This window comes from Octodon degus, unplaced genomic scaffold (assembly GCF_000260255.1).
Source record: "Octodon degus isolate 3935 unplaced genomic scaffold, OctDeg1.0 scaffold00016, whole genome shotgun sequence".
NCBI classification, from domain to species: Eukaryota; Metazoa; Chordata; class Mammalia; order Rodentia; family Octodontidae; genus Octodon; species Octodon degus.
The window spans coordinates 20,983,230-20,997,739 of NW_004524592.1; the positions used below are offsets into that span (position 1 = coordinate 20,983,230).

The window sequence follows — 14,510 nt, forward strand, 5'->3', positions numbered from 1 at the left end:
CTGCAGTCACAAGGTCTGGGCAAGAACAGGAGGTGGCAAAGACTTCTCAGGGTCAATCTGGCTGGGCCTGTCTCTACATCCAACAAAGCTCATCTATCCGGCAGGCAGAGCTACACCTGGTGAGGCAGGTCATGGGCCTCGGTCTCCACTGCACTCGGAAGAGACGGGGGTGATGGAAAACGATGGCGAGTGTTTAAATTTTTAAAAATCAGTCACAGTAAGACACACTGCCACGAGTCTCCCTGAAAGCGCTCCCCCTTGCTTCAAACAACACACTCACCCTGTGGTTCTTGCCACTTGCGGCTGCAGCTCTACAAATCCTCTTTCGTGTCTCTAGTTGTGCTACCAAGGCTGCCTGAAAGTTAGGTGTGGATTTCAAACGCTGCCCTTTCGTTGGGAAGAGTTACAGTCGCACGGTGCCAGATGTGGTGACTACGGCGGATGAGGACACAGCGTCATACTTTCAGGAGCCTGCCTAAAAGTGGGTGACTGCGGCTGCAGCATTTATGGTATTTTTTATCCCACCCCCTAAAGACACTCAGGAATGAGGACTTGCAGAGCTGCTTCAGAGCGGCAGGGTGGATGCGATGAGGGTGCGCGTCAGCACCTCGACGAGAGAAACAGCCAGCCAACCTGGGAGACCAGGTGGGCCGAGGCCCCGCCCCGCGTCGCGCCAGTGACGTCACTTAGGTGACGCCATGTTTCCCCGCGCAGGCGCACTGCGTGGCCGGCGGGAGGCGGAGGCGTGGACGCAGCCGACCACCTGGGCGCCGGGGCTCGGACGGGGCGCGCGCGCATGGCCCGCCCCCCTCCGCCTGCGCTTGCGCTGCTGCTCCTGCTCGTGGTCGGCGCGGTCCGGTGCGAGGAGGCGGCCGCGACCACCGACTGGAGGGCTACGCTGAAGACCATCCGCAACGGCGTGCACAAGATCGACACGTACCTCAACGCCGCGCTGGACCTGCTGGGCGGCGAGGACGGGCTGTGCCAGTACCGGTGCCGCGACGGTGAGCGGGCCGCGGGCGAACCGGGTCTGGGCGGGCCGCGGGCGAACCGGGCCTGGGCGGGCGGCGCTGCCGCGGGCTGGAGGCCGCTGCGCCCCGACGCTGGTACCTTCCTTTATTTATTTTTACCGGAATTGCACAAAGTTGCGGTGGCGTTGCCAAGTCTTTTATGGCGTTGCGCAGAGTTGACTTGGAGAATTCCGGGAATGTTTAGCGCGATAACTTTACTCTGGTAAATGACCCACCTGAACCTTCAGAGCTAACCGAGGATTTTAAGAATCATGCCATATTCACTTTTTCCATAATTGGTGTTTTTTCTTCGGCAAAAGTGCAGCGAATGGGCCGGGGAGATAGCTCAGTGGAATAAGCACTTGCCTGGCAAGCGAAAGGACCTGAGTTCAATCCCTGGTTCCGCAAAAAAAAAAAAAAAAAAAGTGCAGCGAATGGATTGCGACCTTTGGACACACTTTGTTGAGGTCGCTTTGGCAGCTGGCAAACAGCCTAAGACTTGACAGTGGCCTCTCCTTGGAGCAGTGAACCCCCCTGTCCTTGTTGGTCAGTACTATGTGTTTGTTTCATTTACTCCTTGTGACAGTGTGTAATAAGTATTTCAGGCAGAGATTTGGAGCTTTTTACAATACTGTTTTGAATGTTTAAATATTTTAATACTTAGGAAATGTACTTTGGCTTTTGTTTAGAAATTTACTGTTAAGGTTGACAGATCTCGTTTCCAGTAAGATTAGCCGAGGAGGCCTGGGACTATTAATGCTGGCATCTGGGAAAAGTATAAAACTCCAGGTGGTTAGGGTAAAACCCGATTGTACGTATAGATGAGCTCTTCTTCTTCTTCTTCTTCTTCTTCTTCTTCTTCTTCTTCTTCTTTTTTTTTTTTTTTTTTTATGCGGAAGCGGGGATTGAACTCAGACCCTTGCGCTTGCCAGGGAAGCACTTACTCTACTGAGCTATCTCCTGCTTAAACGGAGCCTGTGTCATGTGGAACAGTGATGCTGCTGCTCACTGGGAAGGATTTTTTTTTTTTAGGAGTATCAAATGATTTTATTATCAAATACCGTTTTTTGATCATTCACTTTTCAAAAAAATGCAGTCGTGAGAACAGGAAACTTCTAAGACTCACTAGCCCTTACAGAACAGAAAGAAGCCCAGGACAAAGAGCCTGAAAGTGGTTATGCCTAACGTCTGGCTTTCTTGTCACCTAACAGCAGCATTTTTGTCACCTCTGATAAGGGAAAAGAAGCTGGCTAGAAGACTCTTGTACAAGAAGGTCACATTAATGTTAAGGCTATCGATGTTATTTGCTTGTACACTCTAGTGTGTAACTCTGACATACAGCAGCAAGTAAGCAGTGTCACATACCCACTCTTAGCTGAGCATACTGTCCTTAGTCTCTGAAGTTATCTGAGACTGTGTTCTTTCATCATAGCTCCTGTTTATCCGAGAGTGCAGACTCTAAAACCCATGTGAATGAAGTCTTATGTTCAAGTGTAAAAGTTTGTCTCAGAATCATGTCAGGTTGCTGTAGTGGTTATACTTCTGCATTGTCTACTGGGTGTCACACCCCTGCACAGGCTGGTCAAGTTGTGGCACAGTGCAGGGGCACATGAACAACTTTCTTGCTGCCAGACTTGCTCCCTGGTCAGTCTGGACTCTGCACCACAGTCAAAGCAGAGATCTTGAAATCAGTCATGACCCTGGCCGACTGAAGTGGTCCTCTTAAGTAAGAGGAATCCATTTCTTCACCATTAATTAAACAGAGCTTTCAAAAAGTGTCAGGCCTAGTGTTAGGAAACAGAGCTTGGGGTCCTGGCTTTGGGGCTGTGGTGAGGGCACCGGCATGGCTTCTTTTTTCTTGTCTGCCAGGAGCTCATGAATTGCGCCTTCCATGGCCTGAAGGTGTGGTGAAGTTCTGGATCCTCCTGAGATAGAATCCTGTTCACTCCTGCTTCCATTGTCCCTGATTGAACCACATTCTATCTCCGCCCATTTCGCAGTTGGTTCTTGTTCTTGGAGGATTCTATTCGCGCTGATGCAGATATATCGACACAAAATTGTCCATTTTCTGCCTCAGGTTTTGGTAAACTGGCTTGGTGTCCACATAGCCTGGCAGTCCTAGTGGAAGCTGTCCAACACGCTCCAACTGCTCCACAATGAGGACAATGGGCTGGGGATCCCTTGTAGGGGATTCAGATCAGGTCAATAGGGCCTCGGGCTCTTACTGCTGTCCCGACCCCCCCATTCCTCATCTCCCATGCCCCACCCTAGATCTCCCATCCTCCACCCACCAACTCACCCTTGTCCCCCTGCTCTGTGCCCAGGGCCTATGAGACAAACTGGAAGGCTTTTTCTTAGAGGCTGAGAGTCTAGCTTATACAAAGGTGGTGAAGGCCCCTAGGGAGGAAGTGGAGAGGTGCTGGTGGGGGCTGAGGAGGTGGTGGTACTAGGATGTTTTTCTTGTAGCATTCATTAGGAGGAATACTTAGGCATTCTTCGTCATTCTTAGTCATTCTCCTTTGCAGAATCACAGGTGTTAGCATCTGGGCCATGTCAGGTGTGATTCTAATTGAAGGTTTAACAGTGGACAAAGCAGATTCCCTGTGTGCAGAGCTTGTAGTCGGGGGAGAGATGGCAGTGCACTAACAAGCGGGTAACGCGGCAGACAGTGCAGTGTGGGGTGACGGTGACTGCCCCTGCTTGGAGACCAGTATGTCAGAAGACAGCAGTGTGGTGGGAGGAGTGGTGGAGCCAAGACCCGGCTTAGGTAAAATATTAGAGCAGAAATCTGAAAGTGGTAAAGGTGACCTTTTGGTAACCTGGAGAGAGAGCAGTCAGGGCAGAGGATGCCAGTCAGGTGCCAGTCCTTGAGGATGACTTGGTATCTGGCCTGAGCCAAAGGAGGTAGGGAAGACTTGGAAAGAGTCCCTGTCGAAAACTTAATTATGTGTCTCTTGCATGTAGAGTTTATTTATATATAAAATACTTAATTAAATGGATACTGTTCTTATTTAAAAGACTATATTCATCTTTCTGATAGGTTAGATGCTAAATTATAATGGCTCTGATTCAACATGGCCGAATCTCAGAATAATAGCCTATCTTCCTGATGACCACTTCCTCCTCCTTCCCCACTCCAGCTCTGCATACAACTCCCTTTTACTTTACCTGTGCACCCCACTACCCCACAAGCGAGCCTCCAGTCAACTCCTTGTGCATCCCTAGACCTGCCCCTCAAACTCCATCCCTATCAAAAGTCCAGTCTCCTCCTTCTTTTCTCAGGTGAGAGGATCTTCCCATCTCCCTTGGATTCTTTCCGAGCTCTCCTTGATAAAGCCCTTTTCCATCCTTTTCTTTTACTTCTGCTTCTCTGCTGCCGCCTGAAAAACTTAACACTTTACTTTTGTTTAATGATTTTCATCTTCTGTGAACCTCACAATATTTGCAGCTTAGAGCCAGGTCTGTAGTGTAAAAATCGCAAGTGAGTTTGAAAATTGAAATGGTGTGCTTCACTGAAGGTCTGTGTGTGTGTGTGTGTGTGTGTGTGTAAGTAAGTAAGTGTAAGTACTGTCTTCTCAGTAACTTTGTGGTCTGGATTCACCATGCTGATAATTCCAACCTGATGAAAGTTATCCTTTTAATTTCTTTACTGAGACCTCTCCTGGAGCAGTAACTCAACCTTTTTATCTTTTGGTGTCCAAGTGATCATCAGAACAGAACCACACAGGGCTGGTGAGATGGCTCAGTGGTCTAAAGCACCTACTTAGAACACGCTGAGCAAAGCACAGGGACTGCGGTTCAATCCCCCAGCACCACATGCCAGCCAGCCCTGCCCCCTGGTGGGCTGAGCTGCCCCCCCACATAAATAAATAAAAATTTAAAAAAAAAAAAGAACAGAGCCACACAGAAATAGATCCCAAAGCTAGAAGAGTACAGTGATTAAGGAATATTTTTAGTTGTGATAAAGAGATTAAGGGAGCTTAGTTTAAAAAGGAAAGGAAACTAATGGCGGTGGGAGGGTCAGAGTGGAAAGCACAGGCTTGTGTTCAGATCCCCTTGTTTGACCTAAGGTGTGGTACATGGAGCTGTGCTCCTTAGCTGCCTCCAGGGGTGGGAAGAGGGCTGTACTGGGAGTGAGGTTATTTAGGGGATCAAGTTTTTTTTCTGCTGGCATCAGAGTAGAGTTAAGCAAGTTTGCTTCGAAAACTGTGAAATGTTTTTTAGATTATGAATAAGTCATCATGACTTTAGCAATGGATACTTTAAGAGCTCCTTCTGGCTATTGTACTGAGAATTAAAAGAGGCAAGAGAGGCCAGGGAGAGTGATCCCTGCTGTGCCGTGCCTGCCCAACCCCTAGGTGTACTGAGACTGGTGGCATGCGCTTGGGAGGCTGAAAAAACAGGAAGATCACTACAGGTCCAATCTGTGTAATGAGACCCCGTAGACCCTGTGCTAGATACATTTAAAAAAGAAAAAACGATGTTCAATTGAGAGAGGCAAGAGGTGTGGGGAACCAGGGTGGAGACTGGGTGATCAGGAGAGAGATGCTCTGAAAGGCAGTGATGGATTTGATAAGTAGCTAGCAGAAGTGATGAGTAGCACTTGGATATGGGATGTATTTTGAAGGAAGACCCTGAAGGATTTGCTGATGTGTTGGGAGTAAGGTGTGAATAAAAAATGGTGCCACAGTTCTTGGCGTAATCTACTGAAAGGATGGAGTTGCCTTGGGCTGAACCGGGGAATGCAATGGAAAGGGCATGGTGGGGACATTAGGAAAGAAAGTAGGGTGCTTGTATACTTTTGAGAATGACGAGTGGAGTAGACAGGGCAGAGTAGATGGATGGGTTGTGGAACCAGTCACAAAGTGAGAGGCGTGGGGTTGTGCACAGACATTGGCCAAGTGCAGCTGGGATGTCCTTGGTCCCAGGAAGGGAGTGAGGATTGGGCAGGGGGATCACCAGGGAGACGCTCAGGGTCTCCTGGCTGCCTCAGTTCTCAGTGAGGCAGGACCCAGTGACATCAGCTGAGGGATGACGGGAATGCAAAGGTCGGAGATGTGACGAGAAAACTAGAGCACTGGTAAGAGTTCCACGCAGATGGAGGAAGTCACCTGTGTCTGGGATGCAGGAGAGGAACCTCCGCATGCTCCCCGCTAGCTGAGATCTTTGTGCCCAGGCTGCCTGGTTTTCTCTGAGGGGTTTCATCTGCTTCGTGTTCTTTCAGGTGACAAAGGTCTGTTTGGGACTATTTACATTAAGTTCAGAAAATTACATATAGAAAAGAACTGATGTCTCGCATCATACAAATGCTTACACTTCACTGTTCATGTAGATGACAGAACAAAACATGGAGAAAAGCAAGTGCTGTTTACTTGTAAAGTGGGATTGGGGAGCAGCTCTCCATACAGGTGGGCCAGAGGGTTTGCTGTGGTTCTTGTGAATTCTCCAATTCCTGTTTATCTTACCTTTGACACTGTACCTGCTTGCAAGGCCTAAAGGACAGTAGCCTCCATGCATCATGGTGCTTTGTCTGACTAATATTTTTCTTGCATTAAATGTTGAGTTTGTAAATATTCAGCTGGGCTGGCCAGATAGCTCAGCGGGCTGAAGCACCTCCTTTAGTGCAGTGGCAGGGATTCGATTCCCTGGTGTGCCATGCCGGCCCTGTCCCCAGGGTACTGGAGGCAACCTGAGATGGCGTGGTGGTGTGCACCTGTAATCCCAGCTGGAGAGATTGGGAGGCTGAAAACCAGTGGATCACTATGAGTCCAGTCTACCTAGTGAGACCCTGTACCAAATACATAAAAATAAATATTCAGCAGCTTATTATTTATAGTGTTGGTATCTGAACCAACTTAATAATTTTCCATATAACATGTTCAGAAATAGTTATTTTAATGTAAAGGTAAACTTAGAACTTCAAGACAATAAAATGTGTCAGGAAGCTGGGCACAGTATAATTCCTGTAGCATGGGAGGTCAAGTCAGGCAAGGCCAAGCCAAACTGGGTAGCTTAGCAAAACCATCTCAAAGGAGAAAAAAAATCATATACATATAGGGAGGGGGCAAGAGGTGTAAACACACCTCAGGAAAAGAAAAGCTTATGTAAATATTTTAGTACTAAATTTATTACGATATTGTGAAATTAATGCAAGTTATCCTTGTCCTCTACAATTACAAGAGGTACGCCAAGTGGTGCAGTAGCGTCCAGATGTTTAGTAGTGCAGCGAACTGCCGCTTGGGTGACGTGGTCACTGAGACTGCTGCACGAGCATTGGCCACTATTTCCCTAAGGCTAGTAGTGTGGTGGGTTTTCTGTGATACATGACATCCTCTAGGGTCTGCCATGTGAGAGTAGCGCCATCTTTTGAAAAAGCATCTTACTATTTTTTTTTCCTAAAATGTACATTTTTTAGATAAATTGTGTAGTCTGGGATGTAGCTTAATGGAAAGGCCCAAGGTTCAAGCCCTAATACTGAAAAAATACAAAGTTTGAGGAGGATGCTTGCTTCCACTTTGTGTTTCATGTGGATAAGGTATAACTTGAGCACAGCCTTTTCCTCATGTTTCAGTCCAGTAATCTTGGGTGGTCAGTATGTGCCAGGCATATTCTAGATAAGCAAAACAACATTCTTACTCACATAGAAACCTCCTCTTACGCTGTTTGGTCATATATGCTAGGGGGAAAAAATAAAAGGAACCCTGCTATGAGTGAATGTGGACGGGGTGTGCTGTTTCACAAGGGGTGAGCCGGAAAGGTTTTCTGAGTCAGTAGCATGAACAGGTTGCTTCCAACAACACAGTGTCCCTTTCCCAGCCACGCTAAGGGGCCAGCTGTACCGCATTCATTCTGTGTTGCTGTGCAGTGGCTCACATGCAGAAGGGATTAGAGCTGTACTACGCAGTCTTCCTGGCTTCTCTCCATAGGACGGTTATGAGCACTGTCCCTGGTGGGGGCAGCAGCCTTCTTCAGTAGCTTCCCTGTGTTGTCCCAAAATTGCCTTCTTCTGGAGTGGGTACATTTGTCAGTTGTTCCTAAGTTCACTTGCTTCTGATCATTCTCCTATTCAAAAGTAATGACTTTTTTATGAAATAAGGAAATATCTGCATATATTATTATATGTTAAGAGTCATACATGTTACAAATGGTACAGTGAGGAAAAGTATTGTGAAAACATGAAAGTCTTAGTCTGTTTGCTATCACAAAATGCCATATACTGGTGGCTTACAAGCAAAAGGAATTTCTCCCTTGAGGCTCCAGATCCTGGAAAGTGTAGACCCAATTTGGTGTCCAGTGAGGGCCCACATTCTTGTTCATTGGTGCAGTCCCCTTGCTGTGTGTTTGTGGTGGGTGGGCCAGGCATCTTTCGGGCTTCCTAGTTAAAGGCCCTCATTCTGATACAGGGAACAAACAGATCTGGGGTGGATGAGCTCTAAATGATACATGAGAAAAATGAAGCTCCTCAGCTGAAAAGTACCTAGGACAAGTTTGTGTTCTCTAAAACTGAAAAATGAATTTTAGGAACAAATGGAGGTTATGAGCAGAATGTATTTATGGGCGGGGGAGAAAGGTCCTGTCTGAGAAAGGGATAGGAGGGGGCCCAGAGCAGGTTGTCCCCAGGAAGCTGTCTCCTCCAGGGACTTTTATAGAGTAAAACCATGCGGTGAGGCAGGTCTAAGGTGGTAGAGAACATGGGAACTCGCTTAGGTGGGCATGATGTGGGACAAAACTATGGTCAACCAATGAGATTACAAGCACCATTGCTCAGGTAGAATTGATTAAATCCAGTACCAAATGAGGAAACAAGTCATGTAGCAAGTGGGCATGAATACGGGACAGAGTCTCTTTCTGTTGGGCATTGGGCTAATGATTCATTTGGGCTCTTTCAAGGTGATTGATACTTATTTAGAATATCAATCCCTGATGCCCATCCCTAGGGAAGTATGTAGCTGTATTTGTTTCCTCTTTTGTCTTGAAGTCTGGCCCATAGGGAGTGTCTGTCTCTTCCAAGTTGCAAAGTCACCTTGTCTTCCACCTTGTCTCTTTGAGGGCCTGGCCCTGTCTGACTGCCTATAAAATTTATATCTAATTCAGCTGCCTGCAACACTTCCACTCGTGAGGGTCCCCCTGGTGACCGGCTCACCCTTCCGCAGCCACACCGCCTGATAGCTCAGCTCTGCTCTGCTGATTAAGTTTCCCCTTATCTCTGGGCTGCAGAGACCTACCCTTACAGCTCTGATGGAGGATGGAGATGGAGGAACGGTGACACAGGTGTCAGGAGGAGGAGGAGGAGTGTCCACGGGGATGGGGTCTGAGGCTAGAAGAGATCAGGATTGTCTGGGAACCAGCAAAGGGCCTGATGTGACAGAAGGGAAGAAACTGTGCTTAAGAGAAGAGGCTTGAGAAGTCTCAGAAACACATTGCTTTTGCAGGCCTTGGCTTTATTCTGAGTAAGAAGAGGGGCCAAGGCCTGCAAAGAGGGATTTGGAGTAGAAGAAAGCCCTGATCTTGTGTATAATTGAGAGCACGCACTCAGGTTCAGTTGAGTGGGACTGTGTCTGGGAGTGGCGTGGCTAGGGGAACCAGACTGGGCAGATCAGTTCGAAGTTGGCTGGCAAGGAGCATTCTGTCGTGGAGCTCGGGAAGGCAGAGGCAACAGGAAGTGCCGATGGGCAGAATGGAGAGTAGGAGATTAGTTAAGGGCGGAGATGTTTGCTTATAGCACCTGGAACGGGGGAGTTGTTGCTGAGAAAAGCGGGTGTGAGGTGAGGGATGGCAAAGCGCCAGGAGCTTGGTGTGTTCCCTTCTATGGCTGTGCAGGTGGGAAGCTTAACCCTGGACTGTTCCTTAGGAACGCAGAACTGAGAGCAGTAGATGGAGGGCTGGGGATGTAGCTCAGCGGCACAGCATCTGCCTGGCAGGCGTGAGGCCCTGAGTTTGATTCCTGGTACAAAAAAAAAAAAAAGCAATAGTTGGAAGGAGACAGAAAAAATTAAAGTGTGACTCCCCTCAAAGAGTATTACCTTGCAAACATGGACCAATGAACATGAAAATTCTTAAGCAGACTTGAAGGCTCACAGAATCTGTGATAGCCTAAAGCATTTGCTTATCTTGAAAGTCCCAAAAATAACACTTCTTGGAAACCAGGCCCCCTCTAGCATCATTCGCTAGCATATCGTATATTTCCTCCAGGACAGGGGAGCAGCCTCGGCTCTGCTCACCTTGCGGTCAGATTTGGGTGTGTCTCCGTCAGCTCAGCTGCCTGGGGAATTTCTCTGCCACTCACTGAGACCATTTTCCATCATTCCTTGGACTTCATTACCTATTTTGATGACTGAGTACTCTGAGTTGCTTTTTTTCCCTCTTTTAGAGGGTGGCCTGTTTTAATTGCAGTCTGACAGCACTATTGTTTGGATGAAAATTCATGAAATACTATGTGTCTCTTACCTGTCCAATGTGGGGTGTTCTTTGGAAACTATACTATAGTTATATCTGAAATCAGGAGAACATTTTATTTTTAGAATAAAGACAGATGGTGTCCCCAGCTGTTTGAAAGGCCTATCAGGTAGAGAGCGGGCTTATTTTGTGTTGCCTTAAGGGGCAGAGCATTGCTTAGCAGCTGAAGAGAGAGAGCATCTTGACAGCTGGTAGTGTCCCACAGTGGAACAGGCTGCTACTTGATGCAGGACTGTGGGCCACATCCAGAGAGATAGGAGGGCACTGGGGTGTTGAAGCGATTCTGCATTACGTGGGTGAGGTATTTTTGAAGTTCCCTCTAGAATGGAGGATTGCAACATTGGCATCATTTTTCTTCTCCTCACTGAACCATGGGTGCCACTGGGGAGTGGAGCGTTGCGGAGCAACCAGAGACCAGGTGCTGCTGGTCTCTTAATTAGCTGTATCTGGCGTGTAACTTTGGAGTCACTGCAAGTCCAGGATAAGCTTCTCTATGTTTTGGGCAGAATAGGGTTATGCATAATAATTACATTGGACGAACTGCTGTGTATATGTGCACATTAGTATGTATTGCACATTTTTTGCCACAGGAGAAATAGACAAATTAGGCAATAATTAGATAAATTACATACCCAGTGCTCTCAAAATAAGGGCAGTCACAAGTTGGACATGGGGGTGCATGTCCATAATTGCAGTTACTTAAGGACTGAGGCAGGACAGTTGCAAATTTAGTGACAGCCAGGGCAACTTAGATGCCTGCTTAGAGCAGTACAACCCATAATAACTGAGTCTTGAAAGAGGCCCATGTGCCCATCAGGAGGTGAGTGGATAACGTGGAAAACATGGTCTTTGCACACAGTGGAGTGCTGCTCTGCTGAGAGCATGGACCTGAGTCAGCTGTGGGAAAATGGCTGCACTGTGCGACCGAACTGTGAGGGGAAGAGTCAGACACACGAGCTGAAATGTGGCATGACTTCTTTTGTGTGAGAAACCCAAAGTCCAAATAAATTAAAGAGCAAAATAAAATACCAATAAAAGCAAACAGGAAATAGATCATTTCCAAATGAGAAGGGGACCAAGAAATGGAGGTGGGAGGGGAAGGAGGCATGCAAAGAATTGGGCTGTGCTGTGTACCTGTTCCGAGTCTGCACAAGGAATGTGCTCACTCGTGCTGTATCTGTGCACTAATAAAAATGAAAAATAAAATAAAAACAGGTGGGGGATGTAGCTCCATGGCCCAAGGCTTACCTTACGTGCAGGAAGCCCTGGGTTCAAGCACTGGAACTATAGAAACAAAACAAAAAGCACAACTTGTGTTACCATCCAACTGCATATTAAATATGTCCAAGACTAGTGTACTACATTTAGATTTGAGTATTTTATTTCTGTTGCATTTGAAAATTAATTTTGACACCATTTATATTTTACAGGATCGAAGCCTTTTCCACGCTATGGGTATAAGCCCTCCCCCCCCAACGGATGTGGCTCTCCACTGTTCGGCGTTCACGTAAATACTGGGTTTTATCTGCTGACTTTCCTGGCTGAGGCTGTCAGTAACGCAGGATTGAATGTGTGCTCAGCTTCACAGTGTTGCCTGTTATAATAGTGATTGGGTTTGATGCTTGCTTTTTTCCCCCACATTTATTTACTTATATATTGGACACAGGGTCTCACTACACAGTTCAGCCTCATGGCTGAACCTCCTGTCTCAGCCTCCCCAGCGCTGGAATTATAGGCATGTGCTGCTATGCCTGGTTTTGGAGCGGGCATGTTGTGCCTGGGGTTCCAGGGCCAATGTGACATGTAGTACCAGGGATTGAACTTGGGTCTTGTGCTTGCCAGGCAGGCACTTAGACCACCAACCAAGGTATCTCCCCAGCCCCCTGCTGCTTTTTTTGTAAAACGTTTAATAACTCCCAGAAAAATGGGATAATATTAAGGTTTTATATTTAAATTATATTTCATTATGTCCAGAGCGCAGTATAAGTTTAAAGTATAAGTTTAAAGTGTAGAAGTAATACTACCTAGGGGAGAAAAGCCAAGATAAGCATATTTTCTGTATTAAGGAGAGGTGAAGGAAGTTACGGATTCGAAACAGTGGTATCTTTTAGAGAATGAATAAGTAGTGAAGGCCGAAATGCAGAGAACAGGTTTGAGTTGTGGATGCTTAGTACCTTCGTGTGGTGTTTCACATAAAGCTCATGGTATTTGGGAGAAGGGTACAGAACATTGTGAAATATGCAAAAATCATAATAACCCTTTGGATGATTTTAGTTTTATCTGTTTTTGAAACAACAGTATGTTATGTGTTTGGAAAATTGGTTGTGCATTTGTTACTGACAAATAATTGAGCATCTTGCACTGCACAGTAGGGAAAAGTAAGCAGGGAAGTGATAGTCACAGGCAGGTGTGGTAGGAGTGCTGGGGAAACTTAGCTGGGCGTGGTAATCCCAACACTTGGGAGGCTGAGGCAGAGGCTTTCCTTGAGAGCAAGGCCAGCTGTACCTGCTGAGTTCAGGACAGCCTGAACTTCCTAGTGAAACCCTGTCTCAAAAAAAGAGATATGGGGAGCCATCTGACATGGGGACATTTGCAGGCAGAAGCAGCCTTTGGGGTTTCCCAGGCGGCACTGTCATGAGTTTCTGTAAGGCCGTTTGCGCATAGTGCCTGAGCGAGGCCTTTTGATCCCACTGACCACAGTGCACCCCAATGCCCCTTACAGCTGAATGTCGGCATCCCTTCTCTGACTAAGTGCTGCAACCAGCACGATCGGTGCTACGAGACCTGTGGCGAGAGCAAGAATGACTGCGATGAGGAGTTCCACTCGTGCCTCTCCAGGATCTGCAGGGGCGTGCAGAAGACGCTGGGCCTGGCTCAGAATGCGCAGGGTAAGCCCCCCCAGCAGGCTGGGAGGCGCAGCTGGAGTCTGGGTTTTGTCAGAACAGTCACTAGCAGAACTCTGCTTCTCACGGCTGCTGCCCTGTGCTGAGTGAGGAGTGAGTGGATTGTCTTTGTAATCTAAAATTACAGCCACAGGAGCAGAATGTGTTAGGAAAGCTGAGAGGAGGCTGTCTGGGCCCCGAGAATAGCTCTCTAATCACTGAGAACCTAAAGATGGAGATCCTGAGTAAGTGCTGTAACAAACCTTTGTAGAGTGGGAGCTTAGAGACCCAGACCTTCATTCTTGCAGTTCTGGAGGCCAGAAGGCCTGAGACACTGCACACTCACTGTCCTGCATGGGCCACTTCCTATCTCAGGGGGCCCCTTCCGCTGTACCATCTCAGGATGCAAGGGACGGACGCTTGGTGTTGGGGCTCCAGGCACCTCCCTGCAGCCCCACCATCAATTCCATCAGCTTGAGGTGAGCATGTTGGCATAACCCATTTGAGGCGTGTCCATGGTCTCATGCCATAGATCTGGTTCTGTCCTAATGATGAGCGTGACAGGAGAAATCTCTGTCCTAGGCAAGCTGGAGTCCACCTCCCCTGCATGCTGTGGCTGCATGCTGAAGCACGCCCAGAGTGTTTCCTGTTTCCTGATCCAAAAATGTCATTGTGTGGCCAAATGAAACCAGTTTTCTTGCTTTCTTCTGTTTAGAAATCTGGCCAGTGCATTGCTTTGGGTGGTTGTGCTCTTTAATGGCCCAGACTTTGGGAAAACTTTGAAAATGTTAAGATTTCTTAATAAAACAGTGTTTCCTTAACCATGGATATTTGAGACTAAAAGCATTTGAGCAACTAAAAGTCATGTGTCGCATCTCTAAATTTACCTTATCAGGATGTTTTGGTTTTCTTAGAAAAATAAATCAGTTTTCTTTTTAAAAATCGACCCTAGCCAGACCCAGTCCTAGCCCAGGTCCGGTGAGTGTGTGGAGGGCTTCCTGCTACCCTGTGCCGGTGGGACCAGTCCCAGCCCAGGCGCAGTGTGGGCCGGACCCTCTCCCACCCCCTCAGGCCGCCCCCTACCACTCTGCCGTACCTCCACACCCCTCCCACCAAGTAGGAATTTCTGGGGACTTCCGGGAACCCCCAGACCCAGTCCTAG

At 47.5% G+C, this 14,510-nt stretch overlaps 1 protein-coding gene across 1 annotated transcript in view; it reads left to right on the forward strand.

Moving 5' to 3' along the window:
- The first annotated feature begins 725 nt into the window (after positions 1 to 725).
- The window catches only part of Pla2g12a (phospholipase A2 group XIIA), an 18,222-nt gene continuing 4,437 nt past the window's right edge, over positions 726 to 14,510 (forward strand). The window contains exons 1-3 of the mRNA XM_004626761.2: positions 726 to 1,004; positions 11,897 to 11,973; positions 13,189 to 13,354. Coding sequence (XP_004626818.1) covers positions 797 to 1,004; positions 11,897 to 11,973; positions 13,189 to 13,354 — 451 coding nt within the window. The 5' untranslated portion in view covers positions 726 to 796. The remainder of the gene's footprint in view (positions 1,005 to 11,896; positions 11,974 to 13,188; positions 13,355 to 14,510) is intronic.